Below are 21548 nucleotides of genomic sequence, written 5' to 3'. Positions count from 1 at the left end.
AACATTTCATCCGTGTGCTTCTGTAACAGTGGATTTTAAAGCCGATATTCAAAAATAAAACGCAGTAATCTATATCCAAGTATTTTTTCCATGTATAGAACAAGAAAAGTCTCGGCGGGAACAACGACAGGGAGTGTAAAGAGCTGGTGAAGCAAGCAGGAGCTCAGCATTCCCCAAACGAAGACAAAGCAAAGACAGGTAATAATAAATGAACACATTAAAAAATATAAAAATTTAAGCTGATTTTCTTTTATTCAAAACAGCTTTTGTTCATCTGACATTTCGTTTCCATGTTTTTTGCAGATCAAAAGCCAAGTGGACCGAGTCGGGATGTTCCCAACGTGGCATCAAGAGAGTGAGTTTACAGTTTATGGCACACGAAGCTAAACAGTCAAATTAAATCTGACTGAACACTCGGCTGTTTATGCAGCTTTTTTTTTCTTTTCCATACCATGATGCTTAAATGTCCATGTGCAAGAAAACATCTTAATTCTTTCAAACACTTCAAAAGAATTTGAAAGAACATCCCTGAGTACAACAAATCTGCAGATGACCGTGCATAAATATATTTTAAAAAACAGCACAGGCTGCGTGTGTCCCCATAAGAAACTAAATTCAAGTATTTCTGTTGTGTGTTTGCAGTAATCAGCGGGAGGAAATCAGGAGAGTGTCTGCTCCGGAAAAGCTCACCTTCAAGGAGCGGCAGCATCTCTTTTCTCTGGCGTCCAGTGCGTAAAACAAGCCTAAAACCTTGGAAGCACAAACCTCCGAACAGAAAAAATGTCTAAATAAAGAAATTTAACAATCCGCGAGGAGAACAAATGTACAGCACCACGCGAAAAGGCAGCAGGAGAATGCATTTATGGTAGAAATGTGTGACTTAGTCATTTCAAGATCAGTATTGTCTGTTAAAATCATTTTTGGAGATTTGTCAACAGTTTAAACATTGTTTTTCATATTTTCCAGATAATAAAGTTTTAATTTAGTAATAGTTCATATTATTTTATGCTTATTTACTGTATAAATCGTTGCTGTATGTTGCTAAACTTCCTTCCATTAAAGTTACTTTGTGCGCTGATAAAACTGCACCACTGCTTTCTCTTGTTCGTGAGTTTCAATGGAACCTCGCCTCAGTCTGCGGATCTCGTTGATCGCGTCGATCCCTGAAATCTTCTTCGTCTTCACCAGGTAGCAGGCCAGCATGGTCCCCGTTCTCCCGTGACCGTGCATACAGTGAACTCCCACGCCCTGACGACAAACAAGGACCGCATATATTTGCTTCAGTCAACTGTAGCAAAGCAAACATCCTGCAGTGAGGAGACAGATATTTGCATTTGTCTTTACAAACAGAGCTGAAATCATTCTCATGTCATAACTGTGTGCTAGCTGAATGTGTTTGGTCTTTAGACTGTTAATGAGACCAAACAAGAAACCATGAGACGTATTTTCTCTCATTTTATGGGACAATTGATGAATTTGTAAATGGGAAAAATAATTGTCAGACAAAATTATGTCAGAAACAAATACAACCAGGTGAGCTTTGTGCAGATCTTGGTGCTGACAGCTTCTGTGAAAGTTGCACAAATAGTATGCAGGCTAGTATTCTAACTAGAGGTTCACTGATGTTTTTTTGTAGGACTGACAGTGATGCTAATTATTAGTAATCAGGGAGACAGATAACTGATATACATTATAAAATATTTGCTGTCAAAATTTAGAAAACCACCAACTCCAACACAATAACTTTGTTGAAATGCTTTTTGTTTTAAAGAGGAACCTTTAAAATCAGAAATCCTTTAAAAACGACACAAATAATGTAAAATGTACGTATATCAGATCCCATCATGATAAATTATTTTAAAGCTTTTCCTCTTGTGGACTTTGGAGGGAGGTTGTGAAATATTTCCTTCCCTGCTACTGCTTCAGGGCTTTCGTGAATGTCAAGTAAACTTGATGCCAGATGTTTTAGGTTACAGTGCTGTGCAACCCCTGGAGAGTTCTGAAAATACTACATAAACATCCATCAAACACAGCTGGCCGGTATCTGAGATCCTACCTCCCCCTTAGAGTTGGCTTCTTCCACGATGGAGAGGAATCTGTCGATCTGACTCGGTGAAGGAGGAGTGAAGTCGACTATCTTGATGTGGTGAAGCTGCAGCTCTGGACACGAGTCGTAGTAAGGTGGCTTCCTCTCACACAGGCAAACCAGGTGTTTGATGCCATTGTCCAGCAGGTACTGGTATTCACATGTCATCTTGGGCAACGCCAGGCCGGCCAGTTTGCCGGATTCCACCCAGGAGAAGTTGTGTGGAGCAGAGGAGGCCATGGGTGTCGAACTGGGGAGAGGAAACAGAGACGGAGAAGTCAGTTTCATACAACATCTCTAGATAAAGCACAGGTGGATTTAGGAAATATATAAAGGGATCAGGAAATAGTTCTAATGATAGACTTACTTTTAGAGACAAGGGTTTTGACAGACAATATAAAAGCAGGATACATAGAAGGCAAAATAATAGTTAACAGAAAGGAAAAACAAAGTAAAGCAAAATTAAGATAAAGTTAATAGAAGATCATAACAGGCCACACTTACAAAATGGATTATTTCAATATTATTAACTACTAATAAAACAATAAAAGCAACAATAAGCTTAATAAGACAACAAAAAAGACAAAATATAGACAGTTCCTGCATTTTTAAGCACCACAAAGTTCATGGAGCTGTGGCTTAGTCAGGAGACACTGATAATAAATTAGAGTTTTGCATCTTGTACTCAGCATTTTCAGCAAATATGACCTTGTTTAATAATGCAAACAAAGCATCTAAGAGCTGTGGGAAGGTGTAAAAAACAGACACACATGAGCAGGAGTGTCTCACAGTGTCAGTGTGTTAGTCTGGTAAACATTAGCACAGCACCACAGGTTAGACTCGACGGTTCACTGAAGCTTGAGTTTGACAGCAGTAAATATTTCAACGCAACAAGACACAGGCTCGGTGTTACAACACTGCAGGCCTCACCAAAAACCACACTGTTTAATAGAAATGTTAGAAAACAAGACATGAAGGTAGCACCTAGCTCAGTTAATGTACACACAAACTAACCTAGCAGCCTTTTAGCAGCTTCGTAAACGTTGCTAATGCGAGCCAGCTTGACTATAAACATTCATTTCCTCTCTATTACCAGCAATAATAATATTAGTACCTCACATATTACCTATAAATATTTTTCTGAGGCTCTCGTCAAACCGCGCTGCCACCTAGCTGGTTGGTTAAGCTAGCTGCTAACTAGCTAGCTACTTCGACGTGCTAACTACGACAGTAAAGCAACGTATAGATGTTATATAACCGAGGCAGGCTGGAGTCTGTTGCACGTTGAGGTGTGGCAGTGTCAGCCAATCCATCAGCCTTTGATGGATAACAGCTGTCATTGCAAATCAGATTCTGTGAAGCAAAATCAACTTACTTCAAGTGGTGGAAAGTTAGCCAACTGGTGGTGGTTAGCAGACAGACAGGAGACCCTCATGACCCCGGAACAGCATGTTCGGATGAATGGTTGTTTTAGCGAACGTCATTCATTCATATTTTCGCATGTATTTTTCTTTTTTTACATCATATCTACAAAACTAAATCATCTTAAAAATAATATGTCTGTGGTGATATGGTACATAAGACAGCCTGGGAGAGCATATAAACAAGTCAGGATGGCCGAGCGGTCTAAGGCGCTGCGTTCAGGTCGCAGTCTCCCCTGGAGGCGTGGGTTCGAATCCCACTTCTGACATAAACCTTTTTTTACACCCTGCATGTTTTTCAGTCTATGGCACATGAATCAAATAAATGGTTTTAAAATTCTGGTTCATTCCTGATATTATTATTATTGTGCCTTCCACTATTATTATAATATGGTTGTGTGTTTAGGTCAATCAACAAAAATACTTGTTTTCCACTGGGGTGATGGTGCTCATTGTTGGGCACAGCAAGTCTAAATTGACAGGCTCTTGCTACTGCCTAATAATTCTTATTTAACATTTAAAAGGAGGAATAATACAAACGCAGAATGCAAATGGTTTTCTTTTTAGATTAAAAAAAAAAAAAAAGAAGTTAAAAATCTAATTTTAGTTGTTCGAAAAGGGTTCAATTTATCCAACTGTGCACAAACTAATATTCAGGTACTCAACTGGTGATGAATCCTCAACCATTGAGATATTTCACACCATCATCAGGTGTGGCTTTACAGGGCTGGTAGCATGACCAGGATACAGACACGACCTTTGCTGGCTACCGGAGAATGCAACCTAAAAGTGCAGCTTTATTCAAATGATTCAAGGCTGTTGGCATGTTGGGCGAGTCATGGCCAGACACTTAAAGGTCCACAATTTGTCTTTTAAGAAGAAGTTTGGCACAGCTCTTGATGTCCGATAACATGACCCTGTCCCCTAATAAGGTCTGTCAACCTCCCCGAGTCCTTCAGGAAGAATTGGACGGTGTTCTGCAAACCAGCACCGAAGCGCAGCTTTAATTCAAAGTGTGGCAGATGTGTGACTTGTTACTGACTTGTGATTTGGACTCTCAGTCATTATCACTACAATACAGGGCGTACTTGGTTGTTTCATGACATTTGTTCCGTCGAGATGCCGAGTGTTGGAACAACAAATACGTATTCCCATAGAACTGAACAAAATGTTGCATGCTGCATTTATATTTTTGCTCCTGCATACATTTAAAATACCAAATGATATTTGGAAAGTACGCGTCCTCCACACAGTTGCGTTCAAGTACCTCTAGGGGGCAACGCTCTTTATAAATAGTGAAAACAAATGCTTGGGCAGTTGATTATTAACTGCTCGATGCACTGCTGCAGCCATTTTTAGAAACCTAGAATGGGAAACCAAGCACTTTTCAACATTGATTTAAAACTGTCTAAAGTTTGAGATGCCAAAAATGGCACAAACAACAATTTTAAAAAGTGTAAAAATGGTATTTGCATGCCAGTACGGTAAGATAAAGGTATGAAAGTTTGAGCAGAACATGCAGAGGCGATAATGTCAGGCTGATTTCTAAAGATTTAAACTGGTGTTTAGTTTGTATTTACGACTTCAAACAATCGACACAAAAAGTTTGATCCCTTCTGCAGCTACAGTAAACATCTAATTACTGTAAGATTGTGAAAATGCCGTTTTGAATCTGTCCCCGGTGTTCTTTATACTGTAGAGATGTCCTTGTTGAGTCTGCATTGAATCATTTCTTGTTTTAATATTTCTTTTTTTCACTTCCAGATCGAGGCTGCCCCTGTTCCATACAATCTCCACATGAAAGGAAAAGAGAGAAGAAGACCGTTTGTCCATTTTCATGCAATAGTTAATGATACAAACACAAACATTCAGAACTCACAGCACAGCACAGTTTACTTGCTAGTCATTTTATACAAAGAGTAGAAAGAGGGTTCGTATCTGAAGGAGACAAACTGCATCACATTTGCCAGATAAGATGTCGATACACAGAGACTGATTTTTCAGAAAGGTAAAGGTGTAAATAGAGTCACAGAGTCGAATGTTTCAAACATCCCATTAAAAAAGCTTTCACTAACCTGTTGGTGTAAAAAAAAAGAGAGAGAGAGAGAGAGAGACTTCACGTACAGTTATAGAAAGATATCTAGGTCAAGTCGGAAGAAACACAAAATAAACAACAACTTAAAAAACATTCCAATAATCAGGTGGCGTCTAGTGGTAGGCGTACTTTTGTTTGCTGTCCTACGGTGCTCGAGCCGACCACAAACCATTTAACAGAACATCTGGAAGTCCCAAAAGAACCACAAAATATTTTTTTATTTTATCTATTTTTTTTGTTTGTTTGTTTGTTTGTTTGTACACATCACAACCTGAAGACTTGACTGGTTGTCCATCAGTTCTCTGGGTGGTTATCATCACACGTCACATCATCATCATCATCATCATCATCATCATCATCATCATCCCTTTAGTGTCATCTAAAAGCCCCTCAACATGCCGCACACCCCTCAAAAAAAGCAATCACAACCCCTGTAATGGTTACATGTTAACTCTGTGGTTTTAATTTGTGCACTCTTTAGGTGCCGTTCGACAAAGGGGGCAATAATCGCCGTGCCCTCCTACTAGAAGATTTCTACGTATTTTGAACGTCCACGTTCAAAGTGTCACACCGAGCAGGCTGCTGAAGGGCCATGCTGAAGTTTACAGGATGGCACAGAAGAACTTCTTCTCCCTGAACGGGTTCTCTGACGCTGGAACCGGCGATAGCAGAGGGTCCTCTTTGGCGTGAGCTTCGCAGTACGACATCAGGTCCGCCGCCGCTTTGGACACCTGCGATCACACACAAACACACACGTATCTATGAGTACATGCCGACGGACAAAGACAAGGTTTTAATTTCCCTTCAGAGAGAGATGAGAAGAGCCTGTGCTGCTCCAAGTTTGTACAGTAAACATGTACCACAGCCACAAAGTAAATACTCACTTAACTTTGTTTGTGGTTTAAAATGCATGTTATCTTTAACCTCTTAAGCCCTGGTGTCCACATGCATAGACATCACAACTTGGGTTATATGGCCACAGCTGTAATTTTTTTGTTTTAATGTTTAAACTCAGAGCTCAGGTCTTAAGCGTTTTTTTAAAAAATCATCCAAATTGTACCATTTATCAGAGCAGCAAACTCTAAAAACAGAACAAATCACGTGTTCCACTGAGAAAAGTAACCAAATCCAAGATTAAAATCATCAAAATCACTTTATTCTACGTGTCTCGTTTTAATAACCACCTAATAATCAAACCAAAGTACCATTTCATTTCACCAAACCTGCTCTTTTTAAAATGCTGAGAAAAGTTGGAGCCATGGTCAGTGGTTTAAACCAAATACAGATGTGAGGGATGGTAAATGGACATTAAAACACTGATTCATGTCATTTGCTGTCTCATAACAAACAGCATCAAATATCAAGTCTGAGCAGACGTTTTCTTTACAGCAGACATATTGCATTTTTTATCATAGTAGGAGAAACACACACACTTTATTCCATCTCAAATCATCTTCTGCTGGACTTGAAACTGCTTGAAACTTTCTTTAAAATCATAAACTGTGGACATATTTTTTAGATCGCCCGTTGACCAACTTTTAGTTTTTTCTTTAAGTATCTTCAGAGTTGAAACTCAGGAACTATTGAAGATAAAATCTTGAAATTCTCACTGTTTTCACTTTAATAGTTTCTGAGTTTTTGACGTTCAAACATTCAAAAAACATGCTTAAAGTGAGTTTTTAAAAATATCATCTTGGAAAGTATTTAATATATCAAGCTCAAATTTCATAAATATCTTTATACACGTCCATATCTTATGCTGTGAAAAAATTCAGGCACATCCGGGACAGATGGATGGAATGATTCTTTTCTAAGTTCTGCAGTTTGACGTTCCAGGTCCTGGACGACACACTTGTGAATGTTAATCAGCGTTATTAGCAACACGAGGAGCACGGTGTCAAACTGAGGTCAGCAAATATAGCATAAAAAAACTTTTTTTGTCTTATCTCGGTCACCAGCGACAAACCATACGCAGGAAAAATAATTATTGTGTTAACCTTCATTTTAAAGCAAGAAAACTGAAACTTGCAACCACAGCTGCTGTCATGTGATCATTTATCCTTTACTACTTGCATAAAATGTCGTGTTTTCCACTCTTGGATCTTTGAGCTACTTTCCCGAAGTCAAGAATCAGACTGGAAACCACATCTGTAAAAAAGCTCAATTCTGCAACTTTCACTCCTCTAAAGCTGCTAAAATAAACACTGAGCTGATGGAGAAACTCATACAAGAGGAAGTTGGTTAAAAATAATTTGCATTTTATACGATATGAGCCTTTATTAGTCCCATAGTGGGGTGATTTGCATTGATACGGCAGCAAACGGTAAACAGAGCACACATTGAAGGAATATTATAAACAAAAAATACACATATGGACGAGCTGAGGTTGTCCAGATGGACATAGATAGATAGAAGGTTATTGATCCCTTTGGTAGAACCTCAGGGAAATGGTTGAATAAACAATAAACAATAAAAACATATGAGGTGTGTCAGAAAAGTTCCAGGACTGGTGTCACAAAAGATAGATTTCAAACCACGATCAACCAACACGTCTGAGATCCTGCAGCGTTTGCAGTGAGAGTTGTGGCCGGACAACTCGTGGCTGCTTCACCATGACAACGCACCTGCTCACAACGCCCTGAGCATCCCACAGTTCCTGGCTGAGAAGAACATCTCTGTGCTGGAGCAACCTCCCTACTCACCCCACCTGGCTCTGTGGGATTGTTTACTCTTCCCCAAGCTCAAGGGGGTCATCAGGGGACCCGTTTAGAAGACTTGGACGACATCAAAATGGCTGTGACGACGGAGCTGCGGAGGATCCTTCCAGGAGTGCATGACGGCGTGAAGAGGAGGCTGGGGAAGTGGGTTAGACTCCAGGGGGATTACTTGGAAGGGGAAAACTCGTAGTTTGGATTTGAAATCTATCTTTTGTGACACCAATCCTGGAAGTTTTCTGACACACCTCGTATCAATGGCACTGATTCTTTCATGAGTAGAAATACTGACAGAAAAGTGATAATATTGCACAGATTTGTCCAAAAGTAGAAGAATAATTGCACAGATTCTGGTGGTTATGAGGCCATTTTTACTGCTTAAAGGTTTTAGTTCATGACTGAGATCATAGTTGGAGGATAAATGTTTTTCATTTACAGTTTATGTTAAGCTGACCTCAGTTTAACACTACGCCCTCACTGACATGTAAAAACCCACAAAAACATCAGATAACAAGCAAACTGGACCTCCTCCCACTTGCTTTATATGGTGTTCATATCAAATCTGACAAAGTAAATAGATAACAGCTGATGAAACGTTGATCATCATTGATCATCGGCACTATCACTGAAAACAGCAGCTGCCTGGAACTGTACGAAACGCCTGCAAGTTAATGGAGGGAAAACCACGGCTGTAAAACGTGACCCTCAACGCGCCGGCCCACCTTTATCCTGTCGATGTTGGCCTCCATCTTCAGCTGCTCCACCAGCTTCCTGGCTTGTGCGATGCTGGCCGTGTTATTGCTCGCCATGGGCGCGGTGGTCGGTCAGGTCTGGTGTGCTCTGTCTGCAGGAGGACGGCGACAGACATCTTAGTTCAGCGATGAGCCCTGTCATATACTGTAACAGGCATTCAAAGGGGAGTGCTAGTAACAGATACCCTGTTTATTATCACATGCCTGTGAACACACACACACACACACACACACAAGCGTATTATTTATGGTGTCAGTTGCTAGGCAGCCCCTGACAGTAAAGGGGGGGAGGAGAGTGTGGGGGCGGCGCTTTGTCCGGCACTATATTTAAAATAGATAAACGGATAAGAAACATTGCTGGTTTCTGAGATAAAAGCGCTTATTTTGCAGCGATGGTGGTGGTTTTCTGACGGAAACGTACTTATTGACACTTCTTAGTCACACATAAGAGCAGAGTTTGTGTCTCACCTGAAGGACGATAAATCAATAATTTGATGTGCAGTCATGTCAAAAAACTGTTTTTTTTCATATTTGAAAACATTTTAATAAAATCTTTAATACTGAGCCTAAAGGTAAAGGCCGATGTATAGAATAAAAACACAAGCAAAATGAGCTTTTTTCAATCATTTGCGCAACAACGAATATCAACATACTTCATGTTTTTTAAAAGTAACACCACCTTCGTTATCAGAAGCTAATATTGCCTTCTTTAGCAGATGTTTTGTAGATGTTTTTGCAGAATTATCCACCAGTCTTCTGCTAAATTTCTTCAGCTACAAGATGTTCGAGGGTCTGTTTCTAATCCCCCCTAAACGACATTTACTTTCATTCCATAACCCTCCATTTCTTCTTTTGGAGTCATTCCTTGGTGGATTTATTCATGGGCTTAGGATCATTATCCTGCTGAAAGGTCGAACACGGGTTCAACTTTTGGACAGATGGCTTCACGTCATCTTCAAGCCTTCTTTGCTTTGACTCACTGTTGAAGTAATGACTGCAGACTGTTAACTATAATACTTCCACCTCCATGCTTTACAGTTAGTTTGAGGTTCTTCTCCTGATAAGCTGTTTTTGCTCCAATATGTCTGTTGTCTGTGTTTATTCCAAAAGGCTTAGCTTGTATGTTCACTGACAAACTGTAGCTTTGCTCTCATGTTCTTTTTGGACAGCAAATCACAATCTCCTCCTAGTTGTAGACGTAGTACTTTGACAGAACAGTTGCAGAGCTACGAGCAGATCCTGTAATGAAACTTCAGGGTTCATGGAGAATATTTTTAAAGGTTTCTTTTTCAGACAGTCCTGGACCAACCGCTGGAAGTCTACGCCACTTGTAGATAATTTTTCTAACAGTGGAATGCTTGATTTTAGTTCACTTGGAGATCTCTATAAAAGCCTTGCCAGACTCATCGATAGCCACATCGTTTGTTTCCGAAGGCCTTCAGATCTTGGCATTATGACACCAAACTCCTTATAAAAGATCTGTTGTAATTGTTGGCCTGATGTGGAACTCCTGAAGCTAACTTGATTCGTGTGAAGGTGTGATAAATGTACCTGCACGTGACTAATCTGTAAATCTTTCACGTCATTTGTTTGAAGGGATCAAACACATTGAAAAAGTCCTACTGTGTCACATGATTACTGTTTTGGGATCATACATTTTAAACTATTTAAATGCTTCAGAAACAGCTTTGATTCTATAAATCCCTGCAACCAAACACCTTTCTTACAAACATATTCCTTCACTGGATGATTCAATGTCGGAGATCTGCATTCGTTATGTTTTTTCGCCCATTTCTTCCTAATATTTGTCACTTTTTGTCGTCTGAGTTATAATTTAGCGTCCTCAGATGCTTCCTAAAACCTCTCTGATTAAATGCATCCAGCTCCAAAACAGACTCATCCTCTGCGTGTGATCAATCGTCCCTCCGTCATCCGGCTGTTTGCGCGGCGGTGCGACCCAGCGTGGCGTCACCACTGATCTCAGTCAGGTTCTGGAGCACATCATGAATATTAATGCTCCGCGGTGGCACATCTGCTCATCAGGCCGGTGAACTGCTGCCACAATTAAAAGCTCGGCACAGAGTCACAGGTTATCTTACATAAGAATTAGATTTGTTAACGCTGGGCTGCTTTTGAAAGAGCTTGTAAACACATCGACTGGCTACATGTGACAAAATGTGATAAGATGCCATTTTAAAAAAAACTGTGCTAGTTTCCAGAGGTAGAGATGTTTATCCTACAAATACACTGCAAGCACCAACTGAAGTAATGTGACATGATTCTACAGTTATTTTTTTTTTATTTGTAATGATTTTTTCATCTACAAAGCAGCAGAAAATAATGAAAATGTCCATCTCAAGCCATAAGAGCTCAATGTGATGTCAGAATTTTGCATATATGGGGAAAAAAATGCAAAAAAAACCCTGCAAGAAGCTTTAATCGGCTTGTTTTCCACACTTTCTGCTCAAAAAATGACTTAAATGACCTGAGGTTTTTGTACTTGTAATGCCAATAAAGTTTAATTTAACGCAATCGGAAAGACTGCTGATAAAAACTATGTGTTGATCTACGAATTTATAAATTACCTGAACTTTTAAGGAGTTTTTTGTCCATTTTACAGACACAAAAAAGTGTTTCTACACTCAAATTGGAAGCTAACAGACTACAAGAGTGTCTCTTTTTGCTGTTTTTGATTTACTGGAATAAAAAGTATTAAAAGACGATCTACAGTATTTAACTAATTCCCTTTTTTTTTTCCCCCCCTAAACTGAAGCATTTCCTCTGCACCGAGCTGGAACATCTCTGAACAGCGCCAGTGCAAACGAAATGACATTTTCAAGAGGATTTATGTGCACAACCTCCAGCAGACTGCACAGTATTAACAGTGAAACGTAAACAGAATGTTTTATAGTCGCTGCAGCTGAGCGATCCCGGTCGTTCTGTTCTTGTGGAGGAGAACGTCGCCTTGTAGGGCCATAGCAGCTCGAAGAACAAAATCTATTGTTGTCAGTGGTGCTCTTTATGAAAAGAGTTACTGTGTTGGAATTTTAAAACTTGTTACGTGATGTGAAATTAATGATTTAAACAGTTTTGGTTTTGAAAATCAAGAAATCAAGAAGTGAAGAAATCCACACTTTTAGAAGTAGTAAATAAATTCCTACGTCAAAAAAAAAGTGTTTGTGAATTATGAATAAATATCTCAGGACTCACTTCAGTCCCTCGCCAAAATAAAAATAGGGCAGAGACGCACCACAAAGCCGTGATTGACGAGTTGAAATTAGTTTTCGGTGTCTTTCGTATCAAGGCCATAATATTGTTTCAACACTCAGGGGAGACGACAAAACAGGCCGACCTATCAGCAGACTATTGATAGGGATACATGTCACTCTTTAAGGTTTCTGGGATGCATGTAATAAAAGTAGGTCTTTCTTTTTTCTTTTTTAACATAAAATACTGTGGTACAATAGCCTAGTTTAGAGGAAAAGGTGATGTCTTCGATAAATACCTAGAAGCGATTAGAAAACTACCAAGGACAGATTCACTTTTTCTTACTTTCGTTTGCACGTTGACAGTGAGCGGGAGTCTGATTGAAACTTTCTCCTGCCTTGTGAAATAGTTGTGCGAAGACTTCCTTTGGTTTAAATCACAGTGGAAACGTTACCACACCTTTGGCATCAGAAGCTAACACTGAACTCTTTGGCTTCTTGTAGGTGTTCTGCGTAATTGTCCTTTGCAAAATTCCTTCAGTTACCAGATGTTTGAGGGTTTTCTTACATGTTGTGTCTGTTTTAAATCTCCTCTACGACATTTTGTTTGACAAGACCATTCTGTAAGCCTTCATTTGGTTAAAGTCTTCATCCTGCAAATCCAACAGATACGCTGGTAAAAGTCATTTGACACTACAGCCATGCTAGCGACTCTGTGAGGCTTTGTTTTAGAGCTAGAAGCTAACCTTCTCATTAGCAATGTGCTGATTTTTACCACTTTCCATCCATTTTTGCGTTTTTTCCACTTATCTGGGGTCAGTTTTTGGTGGCAGTATACGAAGCGGGGCATTTCTGACGTTCCTCATCCTAGCAATGTTTTCCAGTTCCTCCTGTGGCGTTCCCAGGCCAGATGAGATATAGAATCCCTTCAGGGAGTTCTAGGTCTAGTCTAGGTCTCCTACCACTGGAATGTGCCTGGAAAACCTCTAAAGGATCCTAACCAGATGCCCAAACCACCCAATAAGCAGCGACTTTACTCCAATCACCCTCTGGATGTCCAACTTACCCATAAAACTGAACCCAGTCACCCACTGGCAGAAACATTTTTTTTGGAAGTTCAGGTTGTATTTCTTCCGTCCATCTCATGATCCATTTTCCCGTCACTCGTGATCAAGATCCTGAGATACTTAAACTCCTTCTCTTGAGGCAGCAACCTACCCCCAATTTTCCAAGCCACATGAGATATGTAATACCTCTAGTGAGTTCTACCCCGGGGTCTTCTACTAGTTACAAATAAATGGAGAACCTCCAAAGGATCCTAATCAGCTTCCAGACCACCTCAGCTGGCTCTTTTCAATGCAAATAAACAGTTATTCTACTCCCATCTCCCTCAGGGTGTCTTCACTCTTTGCCCTCCTTATCCGAAAGACGTATGAGCAGCCGAAGCTCACAAGCAACACAAAGTGTGATCTTTACTACTTTCCATCCATTTTCTTCTCTTTATTCTTGTCGGTTTGTGGTAATCAGGGCATTTCTGACGTTCTTCCCCAGCCACATTTTCCAGTTCTACCTGGTGTGTTCCCAGACCAGATATAATCTGTTTTGGGAGTTCTGGGTCTACTCGAACCCCTTTCAGCTGGTTCCTTCGGGTGCAAACAAGCAGCGACTCTGCTCCAGTCTCCATCCGGATGTCCGAACTTCTCACACTATCCCTAAGACTGAACCCATAACTTCATTCTTTCGGTCACTACTCAGAACTCTTGACCATAGCTGAGGGTTGGAAAGTAGATCAGGTTGTAAATCTTTTGTCCATCTCATGCTCCAGTATCCCGTCACTCATGATGAGGATCCTGAGATACTTAAAGTCCTTCTCTTGAGGCAGCAACCTATCCCCAAATTCCCAGGCAACATGAGCGAGCTCTGGGTCATCTACCAGTTCAAAATGAATGGAGAACCTCTAAAGGATCCTAATCAGCTGCCGAACCACCTCAGCTGGCTCTTTTTGACACAAATGAGCAGATACTCTACTTCGATCTCCCTCAAGGTGTCTGAACTCCTTACCCTCCTTATCTGAAAGACACACGAGCAGCACAAACTCATAAGCAACATGCTGGGTTTTACTAAATGTAATCGCTACTGGTTTCTGTCCATTTTCTTCTATTTATTGTTGTCGGTTTGTGATAAGTGGAGCATTACTGACGTTCTTTCCTACATTTTCCAGTTCTACCTGGTGTGTTCCCAGACCAGATGAGATATGTAGTCTCTTTAGGGAGTTATTGGTCTAGTCTAGGTCTCCTAGTTCAAGATGCCTGGAAAACATTCAAAGGATCCTAATCAGAAGCCCGAACCCCTTCAGCTGGTTCCTTTGGGCGCAAATAAGCAGCGACTCTGCTCCAGTCTCCCTCCGGATGTCCGAACTTCTCACTATCCCTAAGACTGAACCCATAACTTCATTCTTTCGGTCGCTACTCGGAACTCCCGACCATAGCTGAGGGTTGGAAAGTAGATGAGGTTGTAAATCTTCTGTCCATCTCATGCTCCAGTATCCCGTCACTCATGAACAAGATCCCGAGATACTTAACATCCTTCTCTCGAGACACCCCAACCTTCAATTTAGAAAAAAAAAAAAAAGACCACTCTCACCGTCTTAATTTAGCGTATTAGGATGCTAATGGACAAACCAGAGAGCCACGTTGCTTGCATGGTTTGAAAAAAAAAGCAAAAACTGAGGAAAAAACAGAGATTTGCATGCGAAAACACACACACAAGAAAAGGTAACCAGCAATTTAGCCGAGCTGTCACTGTGTCCACAAAGTCGCTTTCCTGCTTATTATCGTTGGAGTGTGTGAAAATGCCACCCTGACATTTTCTTATCTACAAAGGGAGGGAGGGGTGAGGAGATGATGGTGACATGTAGCAGATGCCCCTGCTGGAAAGGCTGCTACCTTAAAGGCAACTAAAAGGCTTTAAAATGAACAATGAGCAGAGTCTCTTTTTAGAAGTCTTTTTAGAATTTTACTGCCGCTCGGCTGCGTCATAAATCCTCTTTTTTTCCTTCGTTTCCTATCTGTCAGCTGCTCGAAATACCATCCCGAGATGCTGCACGAGACGCTGATAACTGTGACATCCTGATAAATAATGCATTCGGATGGACGGCGGCCTTCAGCTGTCGTCAACTTTATAGGCGCCGTCATGAGTTGTTCGAAAACTCTGTGCGGCTGCGGAGCCTCCACCGACCGCTCGTGTTGAGAAAGCAGCCCTGTTGCTTCGACTTACCTCGTCTACGTTCTCCTCCGCGCTCGGCCTGCAGTTCAGTCAGCAGTTTGCGTCCCGCCACGCTCTCTGCAAACAGGGAGGAAGAGATAAAGAGGGAGAGAATCAGAGCTCTGCACGCTTTCATTCCTGCATTCCAGATAAATTACGCCGAGGCGCTTGTGTGCAGCCTCTGTGCTCTGATCACTGTGTGTCAGAATGTCACAGCTCGCTCTCACAAACTCTGCTCGCAGGAAAACACCGACGGAGAAACAACCACAACACGCTGCACGGGGGGAGATGGAAGAGCCACGAGAATGTGACTGAGAGTCTGGTGAGGAGATCATTCTTGTATTTGTCTGCACTGAAAAAAATCAATTACAAAAATAAAGAAAAAGTGAAAAATCTGGTAGCAAGGGTGCCAGAAAAATATGTTAAAAAACTAAAATTAACTTCAACACATAACGCTTGCACAGTTTCCATGAATAATTTTGGTTGCAAAAATAAATGCAATGACATTTGTGCAATCTTTTAAATTAGCACCAGAAAGGTGGAGTGCAAAGCTGCACGCCAAGCAAAAAAAAAAAACAAAAACATTTGGATGCCAATGTTTGTTACATCGTTTGATTAAAGCTCAAAACTATTTTTTTTTGCTAATGCACTACTTTACAAAATTAGCTCAATCAGTGAACAATGATGTATTCGTTCGCAAAAGCATTTTTTAGGTGATCTGGTTAAACTTTTTAAAATTTTGATAACGTAATATATACTGCAGATGTGTTGTTTCTTCTGCGTCATCATAAAGGGAATGACTTAAATGAGAAAGCTGACCCCTCTCATGTTTATACGATAGATATGAAGCTACAAGCAGCAGCTGATTAGCCTAGCTTAGCATTAACTCGAGGTTATGTGTTGGTGGAAGCCACCACGCCCAGTCAAGAAATGATCACACGTAATCCCTCCATTAAACCATAATGTGTTTACTCAGATTAAAAAAACATGATATAAAGTGTTAATTAGTGAGATTTAGATGTGCTGGTCGGACAGACCCACACGAGCTTTGTTTTCAGTATTTATGCTAAGCTTCGTGCTTCTAACCCAACTCTCAGCAAAAGACACACACAACCATCTTTCTCCAAATGTCAAACTCTCCCTTAAAGTTGCTCTTCTGCAACTGCTGACCCCGACTTTCTCTCTCTTGGCCTCTCTCTTTCTACAGATTCATTCTTAATGCATCTGTGACTCTGCATCTCTGCAGCTCCTGACAAATGGGCCAATTACCCTGCATGAGCAGATCTGCAGAGGAAGGGAATTCCACCCGCCGTAAATCACGGCAGCGCACAACATTAAAGCAACGTTACAGTGAGGCATCCATTAACAAAACCTCGCCAACAGCGGCCGAAGCCCTGAGCCAAAGTATTCTCGCAGCGCCGAAACTGCTTAGAGTTTAAATAACAGCAACAACTAAAAAAAACAAAAAAAAAGGCGAGAGCAGGAGATCATATTGTAAGAGCACTGTCACCACTCCGGGTTCACTGGAGCCATTCATCAACACTGTTCCACTGTTTTATGGAAGTTGTATAATAATCTGATCAGTGCAGTGACTCTTCAACTATGAGCTGGATGGCTTCAGAGTGCAGCTTCACATGAAAAGATTTAGTGTCAGAAACTGAAACCCCAACACGGGACATTAAATTAACTTATCAAAACCAAACACTGTTTCTTTGCAAATTTGTTTTAACATCAGTTCAACTCAACTAAAGACACTGAAATTCTCAAGTGCTGCGTGCACGACGTAAAAACATCTTCAGATCTTGTGTTTTTGTCTCAACTGAAGTTTCAAACCAAAACTCCACCATAAATATTACAAAAAAATAAAAATAAAATAAAATAAAAACATCATAACATAAAAGCATCTACAACCAGCAAATGTTTAGAATTTTTGTTTTTTGTTCTGTTAGAAAAGCTGGTAAATATATATATATATATGTAAATACTTTTTTTTTTTTTTTTGCTGTAATAACTGTGTCATGTTTGACCATTACATGATAATTATTACAACAAAAAAATACATTATTTTACAGATTTTTATTTATTTACTTATTTATTTTTACCAGTTTTTACATATTTTTTCTGGCACCCTTGCCAGCAGATTTTCTTATTTTTTTTCAGAGATTTTTATTTTATTTTTTTTACAATGTAAGTGAGTTACTTGGTAAATGTGGTAAGGCGGTCGGTAGGTAGGTGAATAAATAAATACCTTCGTAAAAAAATAAAGCTGGAGACAAAAATTGTAAAAAATAAATAAATAAAATAAATAAATAAATAAATAAATTTCAATTATTAATTTGTAGAAATTGCTGTTTCAAATAACAACAAATATCTGTAAAATAACATTTTGTGGCCGATTTAAACATTAACAATTTTAGCCTGTTTTTTTTAGTTAACATCTAAATTATTATAATTATTACTATTTTGTAATTTTCTAGTAATGTTGTAAGTTAACAAAACAGTTGTTTTAAAAAATGTAAGTTAAAAACTCTTCAATGTATTCATTTCTATGCTGTATTTCTGCATTTCCTTTACTGTTTTAACAGATCAAACCTGCTTCTATGTGAAACACAGACGACCCAGTTCCAGCTAATAACCTTTAATGACATTACCGTCCCTCGTGACCTGCGACTCGTGACAACTTTTGTTTGCTCTCTGAGGCTCGTCGCTCGTCACACTCACATGTACATTTGGGAGTTTCCCAAGAGAGCTCTTCAAACATCTCTGGTTGTTTGCTGCTTGTTTTGTGGTTTAGAGGCCATAAGGAGGTAAAGATGAAAGTTTTATGAATTGAACATTAAGTCTGAATTTAGTGCGATATATTAGTTGAACCTACAAAATGTTTGTGCCTGATGTTAAACGCAGCATACCAGTGGTTCTGGCAATGTTTTAGCCCATTTATGCAATTTATGCATCTGTGCTTCCAGCCCTGCCCAGAAACAACATTCCTACACAACTAAGCTGCAGTTTTCTGCTTCACACTTTGGGGGAAACATACATTCTGTTGCTTTGTTTGGGAGGTTTCACAAATATTTTTCGAATCACTTTATCTTTATCTGTCATTTATTTTTACTGTCTATCATTGTATTTGACCTAAGATGTGATATTTTTCTACCACAGTTTTAAACAAACTCCTGGTTGAATGTCTCGTTACTGACTTGTGCCAAGGTCCTCTTCTGATTAGCCTTTACTAGCACATCACAGTCTAACCTTAACCTTAAAATATGCTGCTTTCAAACGTGAGATGACTGTTTGACTGTACAGTAACGTAGCTTTTGGGAGACAGGGTTAGCGTTTGAGACATCTGGATGCATTTTATCATAGATTTATTTACAAAAAGTCTACAAACATCTATCTCGAGTCTGTATTCATATTTTTAACGGTGATAAATGACACAGCTCATGCTATATTCTGCTACTAGATTGTCATTTTGTACAGAAATCAACAGCAAAACTAGCCTAATCGACATAGCATGCATTTAAATGTTACATTTGAACAGGAAACGTGTAGCGTACGACTGATTTGGCGTTCAACCTGCATGAACAGATTTTTTTGGGCCACTTGGGGGCAGCAGAGACAAACCCATTGTCATGTCGAACATCGCAGATTCTTACTTACGCAGTAAACAGAAACAGAGCATCTTTAGTATTTACTTTGAGCCATGTTTCTGGCCATATTATGCGGCCCAGTTTCCACAAAGTTACGCTTCTACACAACTAAACCGCTCTTTAGGTTTTGAGGGCAATGAAGAGACCAAAGTTTGCCTCCTATTATGGATGAAAGCTTCATTTCCTCTCGATGTTTACTTTCGTTTTTCACTTGGTTAGGATTAGGGACCACAAGTGTGTGTTTATGTGTTGTTGACAAACCCAAGCTGAAGAAGACGGAGACTCAAGAGAAGAACACGTTGCCAACCAAAGAAACCATCGAACAGGAAAAGACAGTCATCATGAAGACCAGTCCTCCCCTGCACTGTACATTCCACAAGCGTTTTTTTCAGACCTTTTGCAACATGCATTTCTGATTAATTGACTTTGCAGTGGCTGTGCACCCCTCACACCACTCGCTTGCCCAACAGGGAGTGTGGTTTCATGTCGGCGTGGGTTTTCGGGTCATCTGTCTAACAGTATTACTTTTACACGTTAGAAGCTCGATGAAATTTAGGCACCAAAATTACTTCAGGGTTAAGAAAAAGGTTGTAGTTTGGGTTTAAACACAATCGTTTCTGAAGCATGTCCTCCACTTTCTGGGCTACCATCTAATCTATGATTGGTTGGCTTTAAAGGAGTGATAGTTAAGCAAATGGCAAAATGAATGGTACAGATGCACTGATAAGAAACACATTTGTAATACGTCACAAACAAACAAAGCAGGAAAAGTGTTTCTTTCCATGAAGAATGCAGTTTAGTTGTATAGAAAGTTAATTTTGAGGAGAATGCCTTATGAAGATAAGTTCAATACCAACTTTTAATTCAAGCTGTAGCCACGTAAACAATAAACTACGAGCAACATATCAGACTTTTTAGCTGCTTAGTGCTCCAGTATGTTGAGTTGTATAAGTGGGCGAAACAATGAGCTCAAAGGTGCTAAAAGAGAACTGCAGCTGCAACTCTTTTCATTTCCATCATGTGATTCATTATCAGTGTTAAAATATTGATTATAACCACTCCTGTCTCCTCTCTTGAATGAGGCTCCTTGAATGTTTGCGGCTTTCACAAAAATGAACAAACAGCATCAAAAGTTTGCATTGAAAAGTTGATGGTCGTCATGACTGCGCCCTCACATCTCTGCTCGTCTGCTTTCTGTTTGATTTTTCTCCACTCTTGGATCAGTTCACTTCACGCAGCAATAAAAAAAAAAAAGCGGACTGTTCTTAAAAAAGAAAAAGTTGCTGAGCTTGATTTCCTTGTGAAGCGTTTGTCATCATATTTATGTTGCAAAGCAGCAGCAAGATCAGTGGATGAGAGACGGAGAGTGTTAAAACAGCTTCTTCTTCTTTTAACACCTCAATACTTTGGCAGTATTGTTTCTACTTTTCTGCCAGAAAAGCATCTTCAGCCAGACTGTACTGAGGCGAGAAAAGACAGACAGGTGCACTATGGGATGCGACTGGTGATCCATTTCTCTCCTGTGTTCAAACCTTCTGCTTCCCGTCCCTCCCTCGGCGGCAGACAGGTGTTCATTGATGAGACTCCAACCCCCCCATCGAGCTCCGTCCTGCTGCTAACACCAGCGAATCAATCTGACCCCCTCCGCCATCCTTCCCCTGCCATTTGGATGCTCCTTTGAACCCCTTCCTCCGGGGTTTTCGGGGGGTCTGTGTTGGTGACGAGGCCCTCCATAGATGTGATTATAGCTGCTGCTCCGCTCCGGGTGTCGCTGACTTAAAGGGTGATTAAGCGCCGCAGGAAACATCCTGGTGAGGAAAATATAATTCCTGGCCTGTCAAGAGTGACGATCTCTCGCGGCACTCCCACACATGCTGACTCCCAGCTTCCTCCCCTTTTGTCTCTTTCTGCAGAACACACCTTATTATTTCCGACTTTTTAAAAATTTGTCTAAAGAGAGAAATGAAGGCGACCAGGCGGGGAGTGCTCGGTCCTCCGTGGTGCCCAGGGTGTGAAATCAGAGCGTGGTAATTAAAAATGTGTCCCCGGCTCAGCCATCTGGACCCTGGAGAGCCGGTGATTAACCTGCGAGGGTCTGCGGGGAAGGAAGGGGAGGCGGGAGGTAACCTCATGTGTAGCCTTGAGTATATGAGAACAAACAACCGGCCGTCCACTGAGCCTGACCCTCTACGTATTGCTGCTACTCCTGGAAATCTTTCTCATCATGCAGGTTCAGTTATACCAGTGGCAGATCCAGTAGTGGGAATTCTTGGTAGTTTTCAAAACAATTCATCTTTCCCTTTAAAAGGTGCAGTTCCTCAAACGACCACTAGAGGCTGGTTCCACAAGTGAGTCACTTCTCA

The 21548-nt window shown here is 40.4% G+C and overlaps 2 protein-coding genes and 1 non-coding gene across 5 annotated transcripts in view; 1 reads left to right on the top strand and 2 right to left on the bottom strand.

The window, feature by feature from the left end:
* Window positions 1-229: 229 nt before the first annotated feature.
* On the bottom strand, window positions 230-3513 carry LOC103371391 (dual specificity protein phosphatase 23-like). 2 transcript variants are annotated; one of them, XM_008300702.1, is made up of 3 exons: window positions 3462-3513; window positions 2057-2336; window positions 230-1248 (listed from the first exon to the last, which is right to left on the bottom strand). In XM_008300702.1, the coding sequence occupies exons 2-3, from the start codon at window positions 2324-2326 to the stop codon at window positions 1063-1065; spliced, it is 456 nt and encodes a 151-aa protein (XP_008298924.1). In that variant the 5' UTR covers window positions 2327-2336; window positions 3462-3513; the 3' UTR covers window positions 230-1062. The 2 variants fall into 2 exon arrangements, with proteins under 2 accessions (XP_008298924.1, XP_008298925.1); XM_008300703.1 differs by lacking the exon at window positions 3462-3513 and adding an exon at window positions 3213-3296.
* A 180-nt stretch (window positions 3514-3693) lies between these two features.
* trnal-cag (transfer RNA leucine (anticodon CAG)) lies at window positions 3694-3776 on the top strand. Its single transcript has one exon. It is a non-coding gene; the product is annotated as a tRNA-Leu (tRNA).
* Window positions 3777-5335: 1559 nt separating this feature from the next.
* The window catches only part of LOC103371390 (guanine nucleotide-binding protein G(I)/G(S)/G(O) subunit gamma-2), a 23945-nt gene continuing 7732 nt past the window's right edge, over window positions 5336-21548 (bottom strand). For both annotated transcript variants that reach the window (XM_008300701.1, XM_008300700.1), the window contains exons 2-4: window positions 15551-15616; window positions 9039-9160; window positions 5336-6333 (exon numbers count right to left, since the gene is read on the bottom strand). In XM_008300701.1, the coding sequence (XP_008298923.1) occupies window positions 6205-6333; window positions 9039-9125 (216 nt within the window). In that variant the 5' untranslated portion in view covers window positions 9126-9160; window positions 15551-15616 and the 3' untranslated portion in view covers window positions 5336-6204. The remainder of the gene's footprint in view (window positions 6334-9038; window positions 9161-15550; window positions 15617-21548) is intronic.

The sequence above is a fragment of the Stegastes partitus genome, unplaced genomic scaffold (assembly GCF_000690725.1).
Source record: "Stegastes partitus isolate 25-593 unplaced genomic scaffold, Stegastes_partitus-1.0.2 Scaffold1576, whole genome shotgun sequence".
Classification (NCBI taxonomy): Eukaryota; Metazoa; Chordata; class Actinopteri; family Pomacentridae; genus Stegastes; species Stegastes partitus.
This window is presented reverse-complemented; position numbering and strand designations above follow the sequence as displayed.

Excerpts from the sequence above, each read along its gene's own strand:
- LOC103371391 (XM_008300702.1), bottom strand. The coding sequence starts at position 2,326 with ATGGCCTCCTCTGCTCCACACAACTTCTCCTGGGTGGAATCCGGCAAA. Across the intron at positions 1,249-2,056 it reads AAGCCAACTCTAAGGGGGAG|GGCGTGGGAGTTCACTGTAT; the intron begins GTAGGATCTCAG and ends GTTTGTCGTCAG.